The sequence below is a fragment of the Phytophthora cinnamomi genome (assembly GCF_018691715.1).
Source record: "Phytophthora cinnamomi strain GKB4 chromosome Unknown Contig39, whole genome shotgun sequence".
NCBI lineage: Eukaryota > Oomycota > Peronosporomycetes > Peronosporales > Peronosporaceae > Phytophthora > Phytophthora cinnamomi.
The window spans coordinates 1406697-1433236 of NW_027150972.1; the positions used below are offsets into that span (position 1 = coordinate 1406697).

Below are 26540 nucleotides of genomic sequence, written 5' to 3' on the forward strand. Positions count from 1 at the left end.
CGACCAGACTCCCAGCCAGCTTCAAGGCAACTATCGAAAGGGACTTCAAACACGGTCTCCGATATCGTAGCACTGCCAACGCCGGGAAGCGGAGCAGATTCCGCCATTCGAACGGCGAGCGCAGAGAGAGGTCGATCAGGTCGACGCTCGTTGCAGCCGCAGTCGCCGCTCCTTGTGGTTGCGTAGTGCGATATCTCTGGGTCGAAGCTGCTGCACGAACGCCAAGCACGAGTGGCACACCACTACGTGCTTGTCCGACAGTCTCGCGGTGCTCTCGTCCAGCACTTTGAGTTTCCGCTCGACGCGGCACCCCCAGCATGTCAGCGACGCGCACAATACGCAGACGCTCTTGTCTTCCTGACCGCACGGCTTCATCAACTCCCGCCTGTCGTGGCAGTGCTTGCAGACGCCCCGAGGTGACGACGACGCTCGCTGCTGCTCCTTCATGCGTTCCGACCTGCGGTTGGCGATGCACCACTGCAGCTTCTTCATCTCGGCGAGCTTCTCCGCGTTCCAGAAGCCCAAGTTCCCCTTCAGCGTGATCGACACGATCAGTTTGTCCAGGATCGCGCCCTGCGACTCGACATACGTGTGAATGAAGACGTCCACTACGCCAGGCTCTTGCTGCTTGAAGATGGCGGCGTACATGACTTTGTTGCGCACGATCGCCCCGGGTAGCGGCGGACACTGCGAGAGCCTCGCCGGCTGCGCCATCTCGTAGCCGATGTAGTCGCCGTTTGCTCGCGTCATGGTCCCCGTGCACGCCAGCGTCACGAAGTCTCGAGGACGCACCATCGTCTTGACTGGCCAGGCGTGCTTGTACACCATCCACTGGATCCCAACGTGTTGGAACGGGTCGACCTCTGTCGGACCTGACAGGTCCGCCAGGATGGCGCAGTCCACGGGCTGCTTGGTGAACAGCTCCGTCCTTACCCTGAAGCTGGAGACGTCAGGCATCGAGATGCCGAGCATGATTTCGTCCAGGTCGCCTCGGATCGTCCCCACCGTGAGGACCACCACCGGGTCCTTCCAGCCTCCGCCGAGGAGGTTGTGGTCATCCAGTGTGCAGTTGTGCCGGGCAGTGTAGAGCGACGCGTCCGCCTGCGTCTTGAGTAGTTTCCAGCGCGTGTTCTCCAAGTTCGAGTGGTGCAGCGGAGTGGCGCGGCGACTGTCATCCCCCTGGCCATCGCGCTCGTCGTAACTCCGCAGCGTCCGATCGAGCAGTTGGAAGGATCGGTCTTGGCAATGCTGCCGCTCCTCGGCTGAGAGTCGTAGTGTTTGGAAGGGTGTGTGTCGAGGAGACATGACGAATCGAGGACTGATGCGGTTTGTGCACTTCTCGGAAGTGAAGACACAACCGAAGGAATCGACTGGACATTTCGGCGAAAGCCTAGACAGGACGTGCAGACATGGCCATGATGATGATGGCGACTTCCCAAACGGGAAGCGAGAGCAAGGCTTAGCGTCGTCGATGGGGCAACGCAGTGCATTGATTGGCGAGAGCAGCTCCCGTACGGACGAGATCGGAAGCAGCGGCGACGTGGTACAGTCCTAATCAGAGTATGACAGCGCATTCAACCGTAACCGGATACGGTGGCGAGGCGATTGAGCATTCGCACCTCCTCTCGGTGTGTGTACGTTGCGAGCTTTCGGGTGATCGGTAGATGGGTTTTGGCATCTCGGTCGTCATTCCCCGCTAGCGGTAGGACAACTCGACCTCGGAATGGTACGAAGCATCATGTCGTCGTCGTCGACATTGTGTGCTGACTAACCAGTGTCAGTCTGAGAGGTGCAGCTTTCTTGTAACTCCTTGTTATTAATATAGTGGATTGCAAAGGAGGACGGCCAAATGGTACGCTGGATCCAGATCAGTCATGCAAGAAAGCCTGCAAGTATTGCATGATTTCGTTTATCAACGCTGCGTTAATTTGCGTGGCTAACTGGTATTGCGACTGTGCTGTTCAGATGTGGTTGTCGGGTTCAATGCTGATAAATTGGAACGCGACACTGCTTTACTGAGGGATAGAATTTAGTGTTATGTCCCTCAGTTTATGGTTCGAGCGTCTGGCTGCTCCATTGATTTAGATAGGAATGCAAGTCTCAATTTTGGTCATAACAAGCGACTTCCCCGGATATCCACGAGTGCAATGTCTTACCGGTATCCGAAGCGTGAGACCAACGATCTATGAAGGCACTAGCAGTGGTTGAGACGATCCGTTTGTATAACGCCACACATCATTCATTACTCATGTCAGCTGTACGAGCGAGCACATCGAAGTCGCACACGTTCTGGGAAGGATCCGTCTTACTTACGCAGACCACCGCCCATGCCACCGAAGCCGCCGCTCCATCCATTGCCACCCTGGTTGCCGTTGCCCTGCGTGTTTGAACCAGAAGTAGTAGTGGTGGTGGACGAACCGGCAGAAGTCCACGAGTTGCCGCTGTTTCTGGTAGCAGCAGTTGACCCGGTAGACGTCCACGAATCGCCGCCAGTCGTAGCGGATCCCGTCGAGGGGGCGCTGGTCGAGTCGCCTGTCGTCGCAGGAGTTTCCGTGGTGGTTTCGCCTGTCGTGGTCGATGACTCCGTCGTCGATTCACTAGTCGTGACTGAAGATGCAGTTGTCGTACCGGTACTGTCACCTGACGTGGTTGAAGTTGTCGTTGCTCTATCCGCCTCGTTTTCGGTAGTCGAAGATGCAGCAGTGTCACTCGTTGTAGACGACGTGGTCGTCGTCGATGAGGTGGAGGAGCCGCCGGCGGGGCCCGTGAGAGGCACGCAGTCCTTGTACACCTGCCAGACGATCTCGCTGTCCACGCCCTGGAACGCCAGCCAGTAGAACCGCAGCATGCAGCCGCTGGTCGAGCACGACGAGTAGTCCACGGGTGTGAACACCGACTTGGTATCGACCGTGCCGTCTCCGTACGCGGTCATGCAGTCGTCATTCGACAGCACCATGGTGTCGTCCAGCCAGATCTCACACGGACCGACGTGCACCATGCCGCGCGAGAACGTGGCATCGCCAGTCGTCGGCGGGTCCTTCGCAGTGGCGTCGGGATCCGTGTAGCCGCAGTTGGCACCGTACAGCGAGGTGTCGCTGTCGAGCAGCGTGCGGATATCGCTGTAGCCATTCGAGGACTTGAGCTCCGTGTAGACCGAGGTCAGACAATCGCTGTCGTCGCTGCTGCAGCTGTCCCAGTCGCCAGACCACTGCGGGCTGATCTGCACAATCCAAGACGACGTGGCCGTGCCGTCGAACTCGGCCAGCGGGATGTACATGTAGCCGTGGGCCTTCACATTCTGCACGGCGATTGCGAGCGCAGCGACAGCAGAAAAGGTGATACTGCTGGACACCATGGCGGACGAGAAGCTGCGACGTCAGATAGGACTATTACTTGGAGGTTCCGATGCAAATTCTCGAATGAAGCTAGAGACAACGAAGCTTCACGGACGGCTGCGGTGCACAACCGGGAGGTGAAGTGAGGGGTGAACACCATTATGAACGTAGAAAGCAGGTGATCGGCCAAGATGAAGGCACCTCCGGATACCCTTCAGCTATTACACGCCGATTAGATTCGAGCAAGATTGCCGTGGAGTGCATGTTCGATCGTCGAAACCAAATGGAGGACTTGGTCTCACGGGAAACGTCCACGTTGTGCGCTTTGGTGGACTAGAATGGCTCAGCCTTAGGTGTCTGGTGGTGTGTGCCTCTCGCCGGAGACCGTCAGAACTCCGCGGTCCTATACGTTTCCATGAGATAAGGGCGCTTCTTTACAGTTTGGAGGATCCGAGTCGCGGCATCGTCGTGATCGCAGCACACCGATGATCGACATCTGCTAGGTGGACGGCCACCGAAACACCTTTACGGGATCAACACGTTGAAGACATGCGTGTGAGAGCCACACTTCCGCACCGAGACTGGTAGGACAGACCGATGTTGGCGAGGCAATTGGCGCAGATAGAGTGATCACCAACCAACCTTCACTGGTGCTGCTAAAGTCTACATACATGAGGTGGACGAGATAGGTCTGTATCAACGGAACGGATATGCGGGCTACTACACCGGAACGGTGAACCAGCATGCTGCTATGATAGACTGAAACTAAGTAACATTTGGTCAGACATTATCTGCATGTTGTCTACTCCGTGCGCTTCACTCGCTTGTTGCTGCGTGGGCTGCTCCAAGACCATGACTTGTCGGCGTTCTTGGCCGCTCCCGCCAATTGCTGCGGCTCTTGGTTTTCCCCGTCTTCTTCCTCCTCGGGCTCAGCACTCGGCCGCTTTTCTCCGTGCCCGCTCCACCGAGAGCTCTCCTTGACCGGCGTCGTTTGCTGCTGGGAGTCATTCGTGGTTTGAAGCCACGCGTGCCCTCGTACTTGCTCAGCTGAGGGTCGTTGTCGCGGATCCACACGAAGCATCCAATCCAGCAGCGTGCGCAGTTCACGCGGCAGTCGGTCTTCCTGCCCCCACTCCCGCAGCAGCGATCCAATCGATCCCCCGGGCTTGGACACAAGGCGGAATCTGGCGTCCACGTCGCTCGCCTTCTCGAACGGCGGGATGCCCGTCACCAAAATGAACAAAATCACTCCCAGAGACCAGATATCTGCTTGCAGTCCGTCGTAGCAGACATCGACCCCCACACTCGCGCGGCTGCATGTAGCGCCTACGTCGGGGCGGTAGGGCGGGCGAGAGAAAACTTCGGGAGCCATGTACAAAATCTTGCCCACCCGCGCGCCGAAGCAGCGGGTTCCAGAGGCACTCGCGAGTCCAAAATCTGCTAGACGGCAGCGTCGAAAGCTGTCGAGCAGCACGTTCTCCAGCGACAAGTCGCGGTGCGCCACGTTGCGCGCGTGCAGGAAGCCAACCGCGCTTGCGATCTGCTCGAAGCACGAGCGCGCCATCTCCAGCGGCAGTCCGCGCGGCTTGCCGTGACTGCCAGCGTGGGCGCTCACGTGCGAGAACAAGTCTCCGTAGGGACAGTAGTCGAACAGCAGGCAGCGCGTGTTGGTCGAGCGGTCCACGAAGTCCTGGTGCAGCGTGAGCAAGTGCCGGTCGCCTTGGTGGGTCGCCCCGGCCGCGCGAGCATCGTCCTCGACCCCGTTGCTCCACACGGGGCTCACGCTCCAGCTGCAGTCGTCGTCGTCCTCCTCCTCCTCCTGGTTGTCTCGCGTCTTCTCATCGCCGCCGACGCCGGACGAGTAGACCAGGTTCCGCCCGAGCCGCCGCAGGATCTGCAGCTCCGAGTCCCCGTCCTCCTGCACGAAGGGCCCCGTCACAGCGCGCCGGGCTCTCACGTGCGGCAGACTCATGGCCTTGAGCGCGTAGAAGCGGCCGGACGAGCGGTGGCGCACCAGCACCACGCGCCCGTAGATGGCGCCGGCCAGGGGGCGGACGACGCAGAACGAGTCCATGGGCAGGCAGAGGATGGAGAAGTGGCGGATAAATTCACAGCGCCGGCGGCCGCTCGCTCGGGCTGCGGCGCTCAAAAAAGCACGCCGAGTCTTGTCAAACGCGGCCAAACGTGGCCGGCATGCGCGATGAACGGCAGCCACCTAAGAGCGGCCACCTTCCGCCGCTGAAATAGCACCGCTTAGGATAATGCGCATGGCGTCAGCGCGCTGCGGATCACGCGGAAGAGCGGCCAGCGTGCTTTGCCGTCCCACGCACGAAGCGCTCTCTGCGATGGATCGATGAACAACCGGACAATATCCCCACGCAGTCAAGTGCACGCCGATGCCGCACCCGTTCGACGCGCTGGAGCTGACGGACGAGGAGGAGCAGGACTGCTACGACCGCGCCTTCCGCCTGCTGAGCCGCACGCTGCGCAGTTATGACGAGCGGGACGAGGGCCGACCCGAGACGCCGCTGCACCACGCGCAGCTGGACAGTGCGCGCTGGAAGCTGCTCAAGACGCAGGCCAACGCGTCGCTCTACGTGGAGCAGGACAGCAGCACGCAGCGAGACGACGCCGTCCTGGGCGCGGACTGGGAGAACCCGGTGGCGATCCTCGCGGCGGGGACGATCCCGGGCGAGCTGGACGAAGTCATGCTCGGCCTCAAGGCGCTGGACGCCAACAGCATCCGGTCCCGCACCGAGATGCTGACGAACCACATCGCAGACAGCGCCGTCCTGGCCGAGCTGCTGGGCCCGACCGAGGTGGATCCGTTCCGGTTCCTTGGCGTGACTTGGCTGCTGTACGAGCAGAGCTGGCCGCTCAAGTCGGTGGTGCGGCCGCGAGACCTCTTGACGCTCACGTCCACGGGCACCATGACGCGCGAGAACGGCGACCGGATCGGCTACGAGGTGGTGCAGCCAGCGACTTTCTCGCAGTGTCCGCCTTTACCCGGGACCGCCGAACGCGGCAAGGTCATGTACGCCGCCATTTTCAAGCAGCAGGAGCCTGGCGTCGTGGACGTTTACGTGACCACATACGTGGAGACCCAAGGCGCCATCCTCGACAAAGTGGTGGTTGGCATCACGTGGAAGGCCATGCTCAGGTTCTGGGACGCGCCTCAACTCGCCGAGATGAAGAAGCTGCAGAGCTGTATCGCCACCCGCGGGCTGGAACGCCGACAGGAACAGGGACGGCCGTCTTCTTCTTCCTCTTCGACTTCGACTTCGACTTCGTCTAGTGCTAGTGCCTGCAAACGCTGCTTCGAACGACCGAGCATGATGAGGAGGTTCAGCACGATTGGCCACGGGGATAAAAGTTCCTGTTGCTGCGCTTTGTGTGCATCGTCAGTGTGCTCATCATGCCGCGCGGAGCGAATACTCAAGGTGACAGACAAGAGTAGCGGGAAGCTAAAGGATCGGCGTGTCATCGTGTGTCAGTCGTGCTTAGTCCTCGTACAGCAGCTTCGCCCCACAGAAATCGCCATGCTGAATCGTAAGCATCGGTCAGGACAGCCGTCACGTTGATCATACTAGCGCAGTTTATCAAATACGAGAAGGAGTTCATGGAGCTACTACGAACGCCAAGATCGTACCCTAGCAAGACAAGTCTATCCGAGCTTTGGGTATCATAACAACTCAATGGATTTCCACATAACCAAATGTAAGTAGTTGGCAGCACTGTGATCTTCAAAAAGCTCTGGCAGGATCGACCAGACCTTTGAAAACTTGCACAGCCTCTGTTGCACACAACAAAAGCTTTTCCCGAAGAGCTGCTGTGGTGGCCTGCAACTCGGCTTGATCTTCATAAATGAGCATACACGTCGTGAGCGTATCTTGGGTTACATGGTTCTTGGCCAGCCATTCGGGGCGCAGTTCACGCATGCGATCATCATATCTAAACATGACCAGCATCGATAAGTTTTTATGAGAAAAATAAAACCCGAGAGAAACGAACCCACCAACCTTTTCGCAATAAAGTCCTCGAGCTCCGTGGGTTGCAAGCTAATCGCTTCCTTGCAAACTGCATCGATGAGCTCGCACTGGGTATCCACTAAAGCGCCAAGCATGTTTAGGTACTACGATACCAGGACACCCAGCAAGAAAACATTCATGTGAGCAACGTCCTAAAATAAAATCGGCAATTCTCCTTACCTCGTGCAGGCTTAGAACCTGCATCACATCATCACCAAGGAGGGTATTGATGCTGCATGTGCTGGATGAGAATGTTCTGCCACTGCTTCGAGAAGACGTTCCTGCTGAGCTCAGATGCGCACTTTGGTTCTGCATGGCGGTGGCACTAGTGTTGCTTGACGTCCGAAAAATCGACCTCTCACTGCCGCTACTAACGTAAACGGTAGAACTCTCAGTGAGGAGGCCGCGACTTTGGTTCAGCTCCATCTCAGCAAAGTGCTTAAGTTTTGCAACCACCACCGCGGTTTCTGGCCGTTCAGACGGCTCGAAGGCGCACATTCTCTGGATAAGTTCCCACTGCTCATCAGAGAAGCTATCAGGTCTGATCGGTAGAGCTTTCAGTTTGACCACGTGATAGCGCACGGCAGTGTCGGGCATCTGATTTCCCCATGGCAATGCGTGCGTGGCTGCCTCAATGATGCTCATTCCGAAAGAATAGATGTCAGCAGCGTAGGACGCACCGCTAGCTCCGTTCAAAACCTCGGGGGCTTTCCACCGCAGGGCTCCAATCGTCCCCACTATCGGAGCCGGCTCTGCCGAGCTCGTGAGCAAACAGCTCAGCCCGAAGTCCGTTAGCTTAGCTGCTCCATCGGCGCCGACGAGGATGTTGTTTCCCTTGAGGTCGCCGTGGGTAACATTGCGTTCGTGCAGAAAGTGTAGCCCCAGCGCGACCTCGTGCAGCTTCCGCCAGAGCACGCGTCGACCTTCTCTCTCCTCCTTGACAATGTAATCCGTGAGAATTCCGTTCGACGCGAACTCGCACACGAAGAACGGGCGGCCGACGTGGCAGGCGCCGTGCAGCTTTACCACGTGCGGGTAGTTGAGGTAGAACCATATCTTGATCTCGTTCATGAAGACGCTGCGCTCCATCTCGTTGTCCACGGGGCTGAGCATGCGCTTGACCACGACTCGAGCGTCCAGCCACGTGCCGTGGTGCACCGACCCGAAGGCGCCGCGGCTGAACGGGGTCTCGACGAAGTCCACCTCGTGCGGGGGGATGAACCACCGCGGCACGTGGGGCACCTCGGCGCGCGACAAGCTGGCCGCGTAGCCGAAGACGGCGTTGAGCAGCTCCAGCTCGTGCGCGGAGTACTTGGCGAAGTACGTTTCCTTCTCGCACTTGAGCAGCACCATGGCCTCCACCTGGGAGGCCGTGTCCAGCAGCTCGGCCGCCAGCCGCGTGCGGTCTTGGCGTAGAGCCTCCCACCCTTGGCGTAGAACGCTGCGGTCGTGCAGCCACTGGGCCTCCCAGTCGTCGGCGGGCAGCTCCAGGGCGGCCCACACGGCGTCCAGCTCTCGGTGGAGGCTGCTGGTCTGCTCCAGGACCTTGCGGCTGCACACGAGGCGCGTCACGAGCTTCTTGCCGCTGAAACGGCTCAGGAAGGCGTGGAAGCGGAAGGTCTGCCATAGGAACTTGTCCAGCACGGGCGCGGACACGGCGTCCAGGCCCAGCAGCGCATTGTAGAGCGCGGACAGGCGGCGGCAAACGTGCGTGCACAGCGTCTCCGCCTCCTCCATGCGACGCGTCAGGCGGGCGGCGTCGGACAGCGCGGCGGAGAGAGGCAGGCCGAGGCGAGGCACCAGCACGTCGCCCAGCGAGGAGGACGCCATGCTAAGTTGAAGCCACGAAGTGAACCCATTCCATTGTTGTGTGTCGCACACAGTTTTGGTGCTCGTTATTTTTGTCGTGTATAACGGTGGGTTTGAACGTATAATACATGTACACGTCCATACCTAATTGCACAAAAAACATGGTGGAATTGTTTTGTGTTTACCTGCACAAAGGTAAATAACCCTCATAGAGAAGAAACACCGACGTACAGCTAGGTATGCTATGTAGCTTGATCCTGTAGCCATCTTCTACAGCTGGTACTTGCGCGTAATAGCGATCACCAGGCCATGAAAAAAAAAGCGCTCTTCTTAGTCTCCTTAGCCTGGGTAAAGTACCAGGAGCGTCACAGGCATTCATCCAAGTAGCTAGGCACCTTGGTTTTCTTCATGCCGCGCTCGGTCTTCATGCGAGCCATCGCCTTGACCTCCCAAATGTACTCTATCCGCTTGGTACAATCCCTGCGACCAGATTCAAGAACGTTTTCGCGTGGTTCACCCACTGGTACGAATACCACACACCAGTCAACACTTTGTTATTTTCAAGTGTGTAGATCTTACCTTTGTTGCGGCCGCTCTCACATAGGACTTGGACTGATCAGCCATAATCAAAGTGCTAATGTTAGGAAACGTATCTGGTCAACTTCAACTCCATGACAGCGCACCCACCAAGCCTCTGTCGGCGAACTTCAATGTGCGATCGACGAATTCTTGGAGCAAGATGTGCTGAAGTACACGTCACGTGACGATGTCCCGGGCGTAATCCAAGTTCATCCCGCATGCTTTCGACGGATTTTCCAGCCCCCTGCCGATATCCAACAACAGCTGTTCCGCGTGTACGCCGTCTATCGTACGACAAAATACATATCCACACAAGGTAAGCACACATAACTGACGCGTGTTACACAGATAAGACCGCGATGCGTGGCCGACACAGCAAGAGGATGCTGACCATCCGTCCCGCGGCCGGCCACGCGACCCGTCATATACCATTTCCGAATCGGCTTCGTTCCAGACAACTCCCCACCCCGTCATATCGACCAAGGCCGCGGCGTGCCACGGCCCGCGCGCCGGATCGGCGGCGCCGTCAGCAAGGACTGCATCATTGGCGTGCCCGTGCCATGTGGGGTTAGAGTGAGAATCGGCGGTTTGTACGGAGCGAGTTGGTGGGGCTACGCCCTGTACCGCTTTAGCTGATTGTTTTCAGTCACCACGATAAAGTATGCACTGACTGGCATTTCTGGAAGAGGATGATATCAACACTGAGATGAAAAAGAATTGCATTATTAAGTGAAGTTATGTGAAGCTTGCGTTGATCTCTGTCTCTTTAATCAACCTCTCTTCTTTTACGTCTCTTCCGTAGCATCTGCTTCAATATAGTGGCGCTCAACCGGGTACGCTGGCGGTTTCGGTATGTGGTTATCTCGGCGGAAGGCAGGTTAGTCGCCGGTTCCCATGTTGGCTCCTATGACGTTAGGAACGTGACACGCCCGATTATTCGACGGTCAGCTATACTCCTCCGCATTTGGTGTATTGGCCAGCCACTGAGGTCAAATCTTGGATGCACAGACTATTTTTCACATGCTTGATATCAAGCATGTTAAAGAAATACTTAACTTGGAAATTGTATAGGCAAAAAAAGAACGTCGTCCGGATGTCGGAGAAAAGTCTTATCATATGTACTATTTATGAACTCACACGATGTATATCAAGCGTCTCCAATCACATATCAGGACGATATGCTTGATATAGCGGATATCGTTTTGGCCCTTTTACTGAGAGCGCCTTTTTACGTTGATAGACGTGTGCAAACCGACTGCAATGAGTAGATAGGTATCGAAATTGATAAGCAATCGCGTGAATTGCAAGTATTAGCTGCTGATTACTCACGTAGCTACCCCGCTTCTGTCCGTACCAAGAATCACCACTACTTGTATTCTCGTCTGTCTTGCCATCAGTCTCTACGCGCAATTTCCCTTCCTCAGCCGTCTCCTCCTGAGTATCGTCATCATCACAAGAAGTCGCGGCATCCGCTTCCTCATGAGCTTTGTCATCTTCATCGGCAGCACACATCCTCACCCGCCTGCGCATCGTTATAGCAGGGGGATCCCTCTGTTCGTCTGCGGTGCCGTCGTCTTCACCTGCAGTATCTCGATGTTAGTGTACGGCATCGGCTTTGCCAGCAATTGGCAGCTTCTATCGAGGAGCTCGCATTTGGATACCGCGACCACAGCGAGGCTGCGGTCGCTCGCTCCCATTTCGCCAAAGCTGGTGCCAGATTGTAAAGCTAATCAAGTTGTTGTTTGGATAGTGCTCGCTACGCACCCCATCACACAAATACAACTAGCGTGATATCGAGCATGAGTCATTTGTATACGTGCTTGATATCAACCATGATGCACTTACAGGTTGGAGCCTTTGCAGCACCACGGACAGTAAAAGCGTGTTACCTGACGCTTGTTGGTGACAGTTTTGCGGATAGTGCACACCTTGCAGCGCCGCCGCCGCTTCCGAATATCATTCACCTCAACATACTCATTATTCATCTCGTTTGCGTTGGCGTATCGGGGGCAGGTGAGTAAGACTTCAAAAGCAACAGCAATTTTAATTAGAATCGAATCCTTCTTTTTCCTCATAGACGGTTTGCTCCACGGCACAGCGAGAGGCGTGGTCGCTTTCACGTACTCAAAGTCGTCGTTCGGAATGCCCTCTTCGTCATCAACGTAGCTTTCATCTTCATCGTCCGCCTCCGGCTCAGCTGCTGCAGTTTTCTCCGCCAGTTCCTCGTGGGATGCTACCGGTGCTTTACCGAACAGCCGTGACGTCTTCGCTAGCATATTGTAGAATTCAGATAGGGTTCCCAGCTTGATTTCGACGTACCGCGCCAAGCAACAGTCGCTCGGGATCGTCTGACAGAGGTGGTGGTGGTGGTGGTGGGGGGGGGGGGTGGGGGGGGGGGGCTATGGCGGCGGTGAGGTGGCAGCGACTTCATCATCGTCGCCAAAATCGGCGTCACGGTCCCTGGTGCCTTCCACGTACTCGCGATGCTTGGGGACGAGACGCCCCCGCTTAGCACCGTGTCTTCCTTACAGACGCCGCAGAAACGGCTTTGCCTCTCTTCTCGTCACACGGCGGGGTGGCATTCTTCCTTGAGATGGCAGATTCCTGAATTAACGCTGTCACCCACTAAACGTCATCGAGGGAAATGTGTGTACTGACCCTGAACTGCAGTGGATACATCGACCTTTCTTTCTGCAGTTGAAACTTTCTTTCTTTAGTTGGATAGTTGGAACCCCAAGCCCTGTGTATCGCGGACCAATTTGGTCCAATCGACCGGTTTATGGACATTCTCACATGTGTGATTATTAAGCATGTGAAAAATCCCACATGCTTCCTTATCAAGCCTTAGTACCGGGGGGGGGGGGGTTAAGACGTTGCAGCAAAAACGTTTTTTGTGTGTGTGGTGATTACTCAGTATCTAGCATACCTCACTCACAAAGAGAATTGTTAAAATTAACAAAATACTGTAGGTAACTCACATCAATATATAACTCTTAACCTCTTATTCCTATGCCTACTACTCTATGTCCGTGCTAGGTACCTGGAGGCACAAGAGGAAGTGAGCTCGTCTTCGGACTGCGTCCTAGACAGCTCACTCCTCGGCCTCTTGTCGTCATCGCACTATGGATGGCAGGCAGCTCTCCGCCTGTACTATCCAGATCGCAGCTGGCGATCTGAACATTTTCCTCTCGTACTTGCTAATATAAACATTAACAACTTAACGAGGTTTTTCTTTCATTATTCAATTACTCGACTGGCGGACAGGCATTGCCTGCTGCCATTCTACGAGCGGGGCGCGCGCTGCGCGCCTCCTCATTCAACACTCCCACTAAGTACTAGGGGACAATTTCAGTTCGCGAACGCCTAGTTTCTCTCTTAGTTTCAGGAATTTTTTTGTGGGAAGAGCTTTAGTCAGAATATCCACTGTCATCTCTGTTGTAGAGCAATAGGCTATCTTAAGGCGACCGAGTTCAACAAGGTCTCTCGTAAATAGATAGCGGATCTCAATGTGCTTATTTGCTTTGTGATTTCCAGGGTTTTTCACAATGCTGATGGCAGCGTTGCTGTCACGCCATACCTGCACTGGTACCTTTTGAGGAAATCCCATTTCTCCCAGCAAATGCCACAACCACTCACTTTCCTTGGCTCCCTCACTTAGTGCGATAAGTTCAGCTTTAACAGTCGAGAGTGACACGCCTCCCTGTTTGCTACTGCACCATGACACACTCGCTCCGGCCATTTGGATCACATACCCAGTTACGGATTTACATTCTTTTGATTGACACGCGAAGCTCGCGTCAGTGCACACTTCGTAAGTCACGTCTCTCGTTTTTCAATCGAGAAACAGACCGTACGTTGACGTCCCATTCAAGTATTTGAGTACTCGCCTAGCTGCATCCCAATGCGTGCGGTTGTAGCAAGATAGAAATTTGCTTAATTCTCTAACCGTGTTGGCGATATCCGGGCGTGTGCCACTGACCAAATATTGGAGTGAGCCAACAATACCTCTGTAGTCAAAGGGCTGCGCAGCAATTTGCTCTGCAGGCCAGGCACTTGTGGTGGCATTACTGGCGCGCATTCGCCCAGTTTGTACTTTGTAATCAGCTCTGCAATGTACTTGCGCTGTGAGATCATCATCACACGTTGATTTCTATTGTGGTGCACCTCCATGTTGAGGATATAATGATGTCGCCCAGGTCTTTCATTTTGAACCGGTTCGACAATTCGGCTTTCAGCCTGTTAACGAGTCGCATATCTCGCGACATTATCGTCAGATCATCGACATATACCACGACTATGATCCATTCTTCTCCCACGCTTTGCACGTAGATGCACAACTCTTTGTGGCAGCGTGCAAAACCCATCGACGTCAAAAAGGAATGTAAAATTCGATACCAGATGCGGGGGCTTGCTTCAGGCCATAGATGCTCTTTTGAAGTTCGCAGACCAAATGCTCATGGACTCACTTCGCAAATCCGTGAGTGTGCCTCATATAGATCTTTTGCTCTCCGTCCATCGTGCCGTTCCGAAACGCCGTATGGACATCCATCTGATGGATATGACAGTCCAATATCGTTCCAATCGCCAGCACTAGGCGCAGAGACTCGAATCGTGCAACTGGTGCGTATACCTCGTCACAGTCTACCCCAAACTCCTCGTGGTTACCTTGTGCTACGAGGCGTGCTTTGAACCGCTCGACAGTCCCGTCAGCGTTATACTTTACAACTAGTACCCAATGACATGGCAAAGTCATACGCCCAGGTGGCAGTCGTACGAGTCTCCACGTCCCATTCTCGATCAAGGGTCGTACTCCAGTTCCAGAGCCTGTTTCCACTGCTCTCTATAAGGCCCACTCAACGCGTCTTTGAGCGATCGTGGTGTAGGCACTCTGTGCTCTAGAATGTCTTGCGCAACGTTGTGCTCTAACATTGCCTGGAAGCACTGATAGTCCGAGTATCTCTTCGGTTTCTTCGCCACTCGACGTGGGCGGGGATCGCGCCTCGGTGGCGTATCCACGATTCCCGCACGTCGGCGTTTCTTAGCTCCCACTGCTGGGTTACTGGTCTGCGCAGGTTCTTCAGCTCCCACTGCACCAGTAGACCCTTCTACAGGTTCCTCAGCTGCCACTGCTCCCGTAGACTCGGTTGCAAGTGCATCGGCTCCCTCTGCTGCGGGTAACTCTCGCGCAGCAGATTCAATTGTGAGGGCCTCATAAGTCTGCCCGAACGCTCGCTGGACCATGGTGGCTACATTGGTCGTATCGAACAACACGTCTCGTGATTGGATGTACTTGTTGTTGTACATGTCCCAGAGTCGATAACCCTTCGTTTCCTCCGACATTCCGAGGAACCGGCACTTTACGGCACGAGCAGACAGCTTCTTGTCCTTTCTTAGGTTGGCAGGGATATGCGCAAAGCACACAGAGCCCCACACGGGCAGCTTGCTCACGTTGGGAGGTGTCCAATGCACCATCTCATACGGTGTCTTATTTCCCAACCGAGCCACAGGTGTGCGATTTTGCACATACGTCATGTACATAAGTGCCTATGGCCACCTTTTGTGTGCCATATCAGCGTCTTTCAATGCGCAGCGAACTCTGTCCAGTTTGCTCTGATGATCTCGCTCAGCAGCACCATTCTCTTCAGGGCCGTAGGCATTCGATGTCTGGAATATAATTCCTTTGCTTTTACACAAGCTTTAAAGGCAGATTTCACAAACTCAGTTCCTCCATCGGACCTGATCCGACGAATCGTGAACTTTCCCTCACGCTCCAGCTGCAAAAGCAGTTCCTCTACTTTCTCTAATACTTTTTTCTTATTGCGCAAGACATAAGTTCAACGCCATGACGTGTCGTGGTCAATGATGCTCAGAAAGTATTTAAGTGTTGGGCTCCTTTCGCACAAACCGCGCTGTCTCGCTGGTTAGGTCATACCCGCACCCTGAGTTAAGTACCCAAGAATTTATGGTTAGATACATTTCATCATCTAACAGAAATGGATACAAACTTCGCACCTTTTTCTCGAGCTCAGTCAGCATACCGTCGAAGGACTTCGTCGTCTCAGCAATCTCTTGATTGCTGTCCTTGCCTGGCTGCTCTTCCATGTCCACGTCGCCGTCCGGTTCCTTACCGGCGGCTTGAGCCTTGCCCGTGGCGTCAGCATTCACTGCGTTGACGACGGTATCCATTGGCTCGTCTTCGTCGCTGAAGGGCAGCGTGCCCTTTCCTGGGGTCACGGGCACCACGAACTTGCTCGGAGGCGGGCTCGTGTACCCATCAGCTGTCGCTGGTGACGCGCCGTGTTCAGCATTGCACGCGTCCACCACCACGGCTTTAGCCAGGCACTCATCCAGTGGGACTTCACGTCTCACCTTGGCCTTGGCCCTTCCCTTGCCGTCGCCCCTCATCTTGGGCGTTAGCTCGTAGACTTCCTTGCGAGCCTGGCGTCTTGGCATTGACCAGATGTTCCGGCGGTGCACGCCAGCTGCCTTGTCAAGTGCACGCTTGGGGCAGTTGATCATCTTGTGTGGCCCAACATTGTTCATTTTGTTGTGCTCACCACCACAGTAGTGGCATTTCATTGCACCAATGTTGTAGTGCAAATCGCGCACCGGCCCGTCTACGGCCTTGCGCTTGCCAATCACAGGACCATTCGGATTTGCAGGAGCTGCGTTGACATGGTTGACCGCCTTTCCGCTGGCCAGAGCCCAGATCTCGCTCTTGCTCTTGGTGCCGAAGATGGCATTGAGCTTGTCGCTCACCTTCTCGACCGTAAACCCATCCTGGGTCAGCTCAACCGAAGAGCCCCATATGTGCCTCTGAAGCACTCCGAGCACCATCACCAGCATAAGCTGGGAGGTCAACATGTGGCTGTGCTTAGCCTCGTGCGCGTTCACGTTGAGTTGGCTTCGCACACTGTTGAGATCTGGAATGAGCTGTCCCACGCTCTTGAAGTCGGTGTTCATCATCTCCATGAACTGACAAACCAGCCCGACGACGCCTGCCGCGTTGCTGAGGCTGTACTGTTTTTCAACGTGCCGCCAAATTACATGGACGGTCTCGTCCATTCGCTTGGTCGCGATTCCCTTGAAATCGCCCGGCAGCGTCTCGCACAGCAGCCGCTTGATGTACGACGACCGCTGACTCAGCAGCGTCTCGTGAAAATCGTGCTGCCATGCCGCGTCTTTATTATCCGCAGGAGGACGCGGCGGCATTACCGGCTGGCTCTCGAGCAAATCCTCGAACCGAGTCAACGGCTTTGCACGCTTGTGCTGCAGCTCCTCCAGCGCGCGTTGCTCGCTTAACACCTTGAGGTGGATGACCAGCTTGCTCTTCCATGATGCGAAGTGCAGAGGATTTCCGCTGAACCGCAGCGAGTCGACCGAACTCTTGTCAACTTGGGGCTTGCTCATGTTATTTGAAATGTTAAACTGAACAGAACACTGTAGGTAACTCACAACAATATATAACTCTTAACCTCTTATTCCTATGCCTACTACTCTATGTCCGTGCTAGGTACCTGGAGGCACAAGAGGAAGTGAGCTCGTCTTCGGACTGCGTCCTAGACAGCTCACTCCTCGGCCTCTTGTCGTCATCGCACTATGGATGGCAGGCAGCTCTCCGCCTGTACTATCCAGATCGCAGCTGGCGATCTGAACATTTTCCTCTCGTATTTGCTAATATAAACATTAACAACTTAACGAGGTTTTTCTTTCATTATTCAATTACTCGACTGGCGGACAGGCATTGCCTGCTGCCATTCTACGAGCGGGGCGCGCGCTGCGCGCCTCCTCATTCAACAAGAATCTTATTGTGTACTCAGTGTTCAGTGCGTGACAATTAGTAAGTGGGCGACCGGCGAGAGCTCGCACATTTTCTGCAACAGCGCTTTTTGGGCACGGAGCGTTGAAAGGGTGCCCTTGCTGGCAAGACCAGTGTAGTGCTTGAGCTGAAGGGCAAATATCACATGAATGCAGAGTGCGAACTTGAAGTTGCACTTACATCCACATTCAAAATTGCTCACATCAACCTCCATCCGCTCTCCGGTTGGCCTTCCAATTCCATTCTCGCGTAGTTTGAGGCCGCCTGTGCCGATACTGATGCAATCTCTCGGCTACGACCCAATTCAGTAAATATATGCGAACACAACCACGTGACAGTCCACGCACAATGTAGGGGTTTGGTGATGCGAGCAGAAACTCGATACTTGACCGACTTGGAGTCATGTCGACGAGCAGGTTTCGCAACCGAAAGTCGTTCATAAGCAACTGGGTGACCTTATGAACATCCTTAAACTTTCTTGGCGTAACCGGTTGGTGTCCGCAACAATCTACCAGCAGCTGGAAGAGCGTCCAATCTTGTGCTCCGTACGTAAAGTGCAATCGCGCTTGATTAAACGGTTAAACTACTCCACCGGATTGTTCGTGGTGGCGTATCCACTCGGGCTATGGAAGTCCTACCAGCGATGAAATTCGCTACACGCCTAAAGTAAAACCGAAAATCAGCCAACCCACTTTCACGCGACCACTCGACGAAAACAGTCGACCATTTTTCGTCATAAGTAGTTTGGTCAGCAGCAAAGTGAAGTTCGTAAATGTCGGCTGTTGCGCCTTCGGTCACGCAACCGCTGGGAAACACCCATAGACCTTAGCCATCACATGATAAAATCACACCAGGTACATGTAGACCGATTCCACGCCAAAGACTTGATCAACAGCATTTTTGCTGAACCGCTTCCGCATCTGCCATGACGTATTTGACCAGAAGTTGCTTCCCAGTAACCGCCGTAAACAATGTCCAATCCACCAACAGGGTCTTCACATACAGCTCCTCCAGCCTCCAGGAGGTGAAGAACAGCGCCACCATGGAACGAACGGTTCCTGCCCTACACACCGCAAGCAACAACTGGGTATACCAGCTGATTTAACTTGAAGGTGGCGTCCATGTGAAACACGAACGATGTTGGATCGTGGGCGACGTTCTGCAGCAGCCGCTGTGACGTCAGCCCCACCAAAACGAAAGTTCATCATAACTGTTTCCGACATCTGACTTCCCTTGGGCATTGCATTGCCACGCAAACGAAAATGGCTGGATGTTGTCGTAGTCATCATTTCGATGTTGCTTGGCATTGGTGAATGCGACGGTGAACCATTGAACTTATTTCAGTATACATAGCCGAAACGCCGAGCCATACCCATACGAATTTGCACTGGTTTTAATCCTTGCGTCGCCAACTCACGGCCGTATTCTTTGAGCCGAGGAGTCATCTTTGCTTTTGAGGGTCTCTTACGAGAGTCTCGTGGACACCCCTCTTATAACGGGGTTACACGAGAATTACCCGAAGTTTACAGAGTGTGGGACACACGGGGAGGGGTCCACTTTTAAACACAAATAACTAGGAACATCAGTTGGTGGCTTTACAGCCAATGGATATGCAAGAGACTAGGGCTCACTATGCTAAACAGTGAGCGCCATACATTTACACCAAGACAACAAGAAACATATTCAGTTTGGGATTAACATTCAATGAGTCTTGTGTTGGCTCTTGGAGTCCGTAGGAAGTACGGACTCGTACGTCGTTCTGGTACTAGAATGCCAGCTATCCTTAGCGAAGACTTGGTGAGTCTAACCTGCCTTTGTTTTGACGCAAAGTTATGGCAATCCCGCTGCACCTGGTAGCACTTGTAGTCAATCCTACACCTGAGGCTGGAAAGACTGACCCTCTGTGAGGATGGACCAGTTCGCCCACATGCCCCCGAGCCAGCAGGATGCACCTAAAAAATCTTGTGTCCTTGTTCGACCCAGAGAGCGTGACGCAATTTGCGCAGCCAGGCCCCGACTTGGTGAACACGCGTCTCGAGGCAATCTGAAGCTATGAGAATCCTCTGGTGGTGCTCCTTCAGCAAAGGATGGCCGCGACCGCGGCCCCCCCCCCCCCCCTGGTGCCCACGTTGCCATCCGACGATATATCAAGCCCAAGCCGCTCATGGTGAGCGTGAAGACCTTTGAGGGCAAGGAAGGTGCGAACCTCCTGTTGTAGACCCGAGAGGTCGAGATGGCTATGTGCCCAGCCATGCTCAGAGCGGAGCAGCAGCGCGTGGCACTAGCTCTCTCGAGTTTCGGTGGACGAGCGAGAGAGTGGACACTAACGTTCGGGTCGTCGGTCGACGTGGCCTTCCCAACATGGGACTTCCTAAAGCAGCAACTGTCCCGAGTGTTCGCTCTGTCTAACCAGGCGTATTGCGTACGCTCGCGTTTCCTAGCTACTCGACAGGGTAAAAACGAATCGGTGGACTATGCCCAGGAGTTGGGGACTCTTATTGCAGGGATGGCTGCTAACCCCCTCATGGAGGGCCTACGCACTGGTGTACCAGGGCGGAGGCATTCCACGTGCATCACAGCTCTTTTGAGGATGTGAACATCACATTGAACACCGAGATCAATTTTAAGTCATCCCGACATGGGTTGAATGCGTCGTACGCTAATTCTTAAAGTGATCCGGAACCCATAGACCTCAGCTATGCTGAAGATGAGGAAGATGAGCTTCGGGCTGCTGAGCAGCGGCGGGGTTTCCACATATTTTTCATTTGTCGAAAGTGATTGCAGACGCGGTCGCTGCAGCGGTAAGTGTGATGGCACTCGTCACCGGCGAGTCGGCTGCCCGCTGCGTAATCAGCGACAGGCATCGGCAAACCACAGCTCCGCTTCGCAACAACCATCTGGTTCGTCTCGGGGAAACGAGAAGACTCGATAGGCGCGGGGCGGTCTACTGTGGAAGAACTAAGTTCTGTTAAGCCTCGGCGAGGTGGAGGGACACAGGACTTAGCAGCGATGAGAGCCGTACTCTCTAACACGGAACGTGTGTGCAAGCCGGGCTTGCTAGTCGTCCAGGCGACTGTGAAGGAGTTCAAGAAGACGTGGGCGATTTTGATCGATTCGAGAGGGTCGGGTAACTACGCCCGGAGTTCTACGATAAAAGGTAATCAGCGGTATGCTGAGGCGCTGACAGCGCGTGTTTGTGACACCGTCACTGTTAGTCTCGCGACGGGCCCTCGTGTCACGGTGCCTATGGCCCTGTGAACCAGGGCGTGGAGTTGTTGGACTTCGATAGCGTGGAACGTTGTCTGGTCTTGGACCTGGATTTGAGATACGATCTCACCCTTGGCATGGCGTGGCTGGGGCATCACGTGCCTTGGATAGATTGACGGTCCAAGACCCTTGGTGCTACGCACTTCTCACCTGATGGAGCGTTGGCGAGTCGTGAACCCACCTATGCTAGGAAGCAGAAGCGCTTGTGGCGCGAGCACTGGACCGAGGTGGTCCACATGCTAGATGTCGGAGTTTCCGAGTTGGTGAGCACTGAATGTGCCGAGAAGGAGTGTCCCGAGCGTGCCCGGTTACTGTACGTGGAGCGGCACGAATTCCGATTAGCGGTGAGTATCCGGAGGGCGACACACTGCCGCGCGGTGGTCACGATGCCGCGACTGAAGAATGTGGAGTGCAGCGTCCGTTTCTTCATCCCCAAAACGTACACAAAGCCCCCTAAACTCCCCAAAACGTTTTCTAGAAAATTAGGGAGCGCTACCCTGGTTTTACTTAGTCCCCAAAAATATTTCTTACATTTTATTATTGCAGATCCCAGGATGATTTTTCAACAAAGCATATGAATGAATAAATAACGGTTTTGTGAAAGTTGTGAATTGACTTGGTAATGCGTTGTGTACCTAAGTAGATCTAGCTGGTCAGCCACTGCCAAGATCGGTGCTTCAGTCAAGCCCCGCTTGACTGCATCGAATGCCTTTTGGCAATCGGGTGTCCAATTCCACACAGCTTCTTTCTTAAGAAGCTGTGACAGCGGGCAGATCTTGCCCGCGTAATCCTCCACGTACTTGCACAAGTACGTGGCCAAGCCAAGGAACTGCCTCAGTTCCTTGACACTTAAAGGCGTTGGCCATTCATGAATCACTCTGACCTTTTCCGGGTCAGGATGAACACCATTTTTCCCTACGAGACACCCGAGGACGGGTATCTCGCTTGCCCCGAAGATACACTTCTTCAGGTTCGCGTAGAGCTTATGCTTTCGCATAAGCTCAAGTAGCTTCCGGAGATGCACCCTGTGCATATCTACGTCGGTCTTCCCGTCCACAGCCCGGCTGTGGATGAACACATCATCGAAGTAGATCGGTGCGAAGTCGCGCACCGAGCGCAACAAGTGCGTCACGGACCTGTTGAAGGTCGCAGGGGCGTTCTTAAGCCCCTGCGGCATTACCAGCCATTCCCAGAGCATGCCGCTTGGCGTGCTCACTGACGTGAGAGGGATATCGCACTCACGCATTAGCATCTGATAAAATCCATCTCGCAAGTCGAGAGCACTGTAAACGGTGCTCCCGGCCATCGAATCGATGATAACATCTTTTCGCGGTATCGGCGTCTGCGCCGTTACCGTCGCATCGTTCAGCTTGTTGTAGGCATGAACGATGCGCCATCCGCCCTGTGGCTTCTTGACACAGAACGTCAGAGCACTGTGCGGGGACTTTGATTCCCGCACTTGTCCTGCTTTGCGACGACTTTCAAAGAAGTCGTCGATTGCTTTCACTTGCTCTCGCGGCAGTGGCCACTGCCGCGTGACACAGTATTTCGTGCCCGGCACGAGATCAATCTCGTGCTGAATGCCCATATCCTGCGGAAGCTCCGCAGGAATCTCTTCCGGGAGTACGTCTTTGTACTCCCTCAATAATTCGTAATAGGGACTCGACTTCAGCGAGTCCCAATCTTGTTCCTCGAAGCGCTCTCGCTTCGTCTTCGCACTGAGAGTGTCTTCACTCTCAGTGGTACTTCCCATGAAGAGCTGTCTCAGCTCTTCGCTCTCGTTTTCCGTTCTGTTGCTGTTGGAAAGAACGCAGACCTGCTCGATGCGTCCATCGTGCAAGTCGCGCGCGAAGCGCTTCCAGCTCATGGTTTGAAGCGAAGTCAACTCCGACGCCGTCGTCGGAGGATTAGCGAGTCCCATTTCACGATACTGGAATCCAGTATCGGTGCGCGTCAAGACGCTTAGCGTCTTGACATTCGGCGTCACCGCCTCAGTCTGCCCAGCAGACTGTTCTCTTGGCGTCTCGGTCCCGGACCGAGACTTGCGCAGCGTTCTCTGCATGCGCCATCTTCTTGTTGTGCGGAGCCCGGGTCCGCACAGTTGTTCTTCTGGTCCAGGCCCGGCCGTGGACATTTGTTCGCCGGCGGACCCTGTCCGCGGGCGCGCGATATCAAGCCCGGCTTGATCGCATGGCGCTTCGTCGTGCAGCCCGGCTGCACGACAGCATGCAAATTGTGTCAGTGCGGTACGTTTGCAACCGTCCGCACTGTTTCCAGCGTCAACTCCCGGAGTTGACACGCCTTTGTCGCCTCGACGCCATTCATTGGCGGAGCCCCTCATGACCGAGGGTGCGTCGTTATCGACCTGACCTCTTCGGGTCAGGGACTGTCCCTTACACACTTGAACGTGGGTGTTGGTTCCCGGAACCCGCACATCTTTTTCTTCTGACGTCGGCAGCATTGCCGACGTTGTTCTCACTTGTGCGCGCCCTCGCGCACTTCGTGGGCACTCCAGGACAGCAGCATTAAGCGCTGTCTCGACTGGTGAGCCGCGCGCACCTGCTGGTGCGTGCGCTGCGGTAACAGGGTCATCGCTCTCTGTTCCGCTGTCGCGACCAAAGCGCACGAGCGTGCACTTCTTCCAGTCTATCACCGGATCATGCCGTGCAAGCCACGGCATGCCCATTACCACATCGAACGTATCGTCCAGGTCCAGGACGATAAAGTGTTCGACAAACACTCGTTGTTTGTACGAGAAGCGCACGTTCACGACGCGATTCTCGGTCTTCACGATGGCACCTGTTGCCAGCCGTACCTCCAGAAGACTTCGAGGTGTATTCACCTCCTCGAAGTCAAGACTCTACCAAAGCTCGAAGAGAGTCACTTGCTCTCTTCGAGTAACCTTCAAGATGACTAGGTTCGGCTTGTCATCTTGCTTCTTGCAGCGAGAGCTAGTCTCGCCGGGGGCTGCAGTCCTCAGTGTCGCGTGCCCGATGTCGGCACGCGCGACTGCATTACCAGTAGGGCGCCCCGCGCCTACTGGATGTTCGCGTTTTTTTGTTGGTCCGCAGCGATGCCTAGCATCGCCACGACGGCCACCTTCAGGGGGAATGGGAGCTGTGCACTCCCGTGCAAAGTGACCGATCCTTCCGCAACGGAAGCATCGCACGTTACCCCCCTGCTGCTGGTAGCCAGCAGCCGTTGCATTCGAGAGGTCCATTGGTTCTGGACCTCCCGTCCTCGCTACCGGGCGCGGTTGCGACCTCGGCACGTTCGCATGCAGTTTAGCCTGCCGCAGGCTAAACACTTCTTACACGGCAAGGGTGATTGCAGCTTCGAGAGTACTCGGGTACTCTCGGAAGAGATAGGTCTTCACAGGCCCATCTCTAAGCCCTTTCATGAACGTGACGACCTTGGTCGCCTCGTCAATCGGATTTGTCACGATATTTGATACCAAATATCGTGCGCGCTGCGCGTAAGCATGGACGTCATGCTTACCCTGATGAAGGTCGAGGAACTCCGCCCTCGACCGGAACTCGTTTTGCGGGGGCTCAAACGCTTGTTTGAGCTCCTCTTTGAATACTTCGTACGTGCTGAAGCACGTAAGATCGGAGAGTCGGCGTCCGTACGCCCAACTCCTTGCGCGTCCGCCAAGGCAGGACATGGCGAACGCGACCTTCGACAGCGGGTCGACGATGCGTCGAGCCGCTATGGCTGTGTCGAGCTCAACAAAAAAGCCACCGGAGGAGAGGTTCGCCCTCTCTTCCCACGTAATTGCTTACGCTCAACTTTAATGGTTGAGCACGCGGTGTCGTCCCTGACGACGCCGTCACTGCGTCACGCTGCTCCTTCATGATGAACCCCAGAGCAACACCATGTTGCTCCGTCGGCGATAGCGTACGCAGCATCGTAGCTATCGCCGCTTCTCCAATGACTGTTGACAGTCGTTGGAGGGCTTCCCACTCTGGGACAGACAGGTGGGGGCTGTCAGCGCGTGCAACATGCGTTGCAGGCGTGTTGGAGCTCTCCATGGGCACCTGGGGTTCTCGGCTCCGTGTTCGTACACCGCGTACGAACGTCAAGCAGTCGGTCGTTGGACGGACTACAAAGTGCTACCAGGTGTAGTGGGTCTACTTTGGCTCACTACTTTAGCTTACACGTCGCGCTACCTGTATGAGGAAGCGTAGGAGTTTATTAATAATTTGAATTAATTATACTTGAGTACACAAGTACAATATAAATCTAATAAAACACCAAGTGACTTAGATTAGGTAAAATGAGAACTGTATTGTTTGTAAATTGATCTTCCTCCTAAATCTGCTAAAACTGTTTATCATCTATGAAAGGGGTTGACAGCGGCTGGCAGTCAGATCCCCGCCAATACGCACGTCTCTAATTGGTAGAAAGATGCTGCTTTCTACCAATTGGATCTTTGGGTAGGTGTGGACCACTCATTGTGGTGGACCACTTCAATGTATCCATTGGTGTTACTTACACCAAGATGAGGAAGTATCTAAAACTTTTAACAGATATCCTATCTGTTAAAATCACAAGTGGCTTGTAGCAAGTGGCTTGTAGCCACTTGTACGTGTAACCCCGTTACAGACAATTAAACTGTTTGTTGAGTCGTGTTTCGCGGCGCTTTCCCTGCTCCTTGAACCGATCCTTCTACACATGGAGCAGACGTCGAACCGACGAACATGACGTGGTTGTGACTGAAGTTTGCTTTAGTCAATCTCCAAACTCCGTCTGCTCCTGCTGCATTGAAATAGCAGGGACATTCGTGTGCAGAATCAGCGCCGTCATTGAGCTGTCGTCCGTTCAATCTTTTACAACAATACTTCGCGTTGTCGCCGTTGTTTTTCTTGGAGCTGTTGCCTTTCACATACAGCTGGAAGCCGCATTTCGTAGCTAATTCCTTGCACCCACGTTGAACAGCACTCTGAGAGCCAAATGTATCCAAGCCGATACTCTTGCGCTTTCTGTATGCTTCCCCAAACTGAAAAGTACGTGGTGTCGATTCGTTCACAGGCACATCAGGACGAAGTATTCCCATTGAATGGGCTGTCTGGATATGGTCTTTTGACAAGATCCAGCCTTGACAAGTATCACCCGGAGTGGAGCTCATCCTGAGCAAAAATGAAGAGTGAAAAATGAACCGAAAACGCTGTGCTTATCTCTTTATATAGACCTCCTCCCCGAGTGAGACGGTGAAGGCTCAACGGAATCAACTTAGAAACACGCAGCCATTTCTAATTTGCGCTACCCGAGATATGGGTTATTTCTAATTTCGTAGCGAACTTAATTTCTTACTACAGTCTGCCCTCCCAAATCTGGATTGTTGTAATAGGAGTTTCCGATACTAAAGCAAAGCACTCGATATTCCCTCTCAGTACTGATAAGTGATAAGTTCTGGGACCAAATATCATCTATATTAGACAGGTTTAAAGTGGTGCGTGATTGTTTGCTGCTTTCTAGACGCGACTAAGACCCTGGAAATCATGACGGCTCTTGAACGTGGCCAGCCAGCCGTTTGAGAATCGTTTGGATGAGATCGTCGGAAATGGGGACCAGGTTGCCCTGCTGCGCGAGTACCCAGAGCTTTAGGGCCTCGTCGAGGCCATGATTCGTTTTGCGGTCGTCGCTCACCACGGCATCAAGGATCTCGGTGGAACGTTTGAGAATACTGGAGATTGTTGCGAC

The 26540-nt window shown here is 54.4% G+C and overlaps 7 protein-coding genes across 7 annotated transcripts; 1 reads left to right on the forward strand and 6 right to left on the reverse strand.

Annotated features, from left to right (window-relative positions):
- Positions 1 to 135: 135 nt before the first annotated feature.
- On the reverse strand, positions 136 to 1305 carry IUM83_10728 (uncharacterized protein; the record flags this gene model as incomplete). The annotated part of the gene is made up of 1 exon (XM_067935244.1): positions 136 to 1305. One exon carries the CDS (start codon positions 1303 to 1305, stop codon positions 136 to 138), a length of 1170 nt encoding a protein of 389 aa, XP_067791587.1.
- Positions 1306 to 2305: 1000 nt separating this feature from the next.
- Positions 2306 to 3355, reverse strand: IUM83_10729 (Actin-depolymerizing factor 8; the record flags this gene model as incomplete). The annotated part of the gene is made up of 1 exon (XM_067935245.1): positions 2306 to 3355. The coding sequence occupies one exon, from the start codon at positions 3353 to 3355 to the stop codon at positions 2306 to 2308; it is 1050 nt and encodes a 349-aa protein (XP_067791588.1).
- Positions 3356 to 4137: 782 nt separating this feature from the next.
- IUM83_10730 (CAMK protein kinase) lies at positions 4138 to 5409 on the reverse strand (the record flags this gene model as incomplete). The annotated part of the gene is made up of 1 exon (XM_067935246.1): positions 4138 to 5409. The coding sequence occupies one exon, from the start codon at positions 5407 to 5409 to the stop codon at positions 4138 to 4140; it is 1272 nt and encodes a 423-aa protein (XP_067791455.1).
- A 322-nt stretch (positions 5410 to 5731) lies between these two features.
- Positions 5732 to 6792, forward strand: IUM83_10731 (uncharacterized protein; the record flags this gene model as incomplete). The annotated part of the gene is made up of 2 exons (XM_067935247.1): positions 5732 to 6678; positions 6741 to 6792. 2 exons carry the CDS (start codon positions 5732 to 5734, stop codon positions 6790 to 6792), a joined length of 999 nt encoding a protein of 332 aa, XP_067791471.1.
- A 43-nt stretch (positions 6793 to 6835) lies between these two features.
- IUM83_10732 (TKL protein kinase) lies at positions 6836 to 9193 on the reverse strand (the record flags this gene model as incomplete). The annotated part of the gene is made up of 4 exons (XM_067935248.1): positions 6836 to 6877; positions 7235 to 7286; positions 7355 to 7467; positions 7544 to 9193. 4 exons carry the CDS (start codon positions 9191 to 9193, stop codon positions 6836 to 6838), a joined length of 1857 nt encoding a protein of 618 aa, XP_067791464.1.
- A 2399-nt stretch (positions 9194 to 11592) lies between these two features.
- On the reverse strand, positions 11593 to 12027 carry IUM83_10733 (uncharacterized protein; the record flags this gene model as incomplete). Its single annotated transcript, XM_067935249.1, has 1 exon — positions 11593 to 12027. One exon carries the CDS (start codon positions 12025 to 12027, stop codon positions 11593 to 11595), a length of 435 nt encoding a protein of 144 aa, XP_067791456.1.
- Positions 12028 to 15672: 3645 nt separating this feature from the next.
- IUM83_10734 (uncharacterized protein) lies at positions 15673 to 17161 on the reverse strand (the record flags this gene model as incomplete). The annotated part of the gene is made up of 2 exons (XM_067935250.1): positions 15673 to 15690; positions 15764 to 17161. 2 exons carry the CDS (start codon positions 17159 to 17161, stop codon positions 15673 to 15675), a joined length of 1416 nt encoding a protein of 471 aa, XP_067791457.1.
- Positions 17162 to 26540: the final 9379 nt, after the last annotated feature.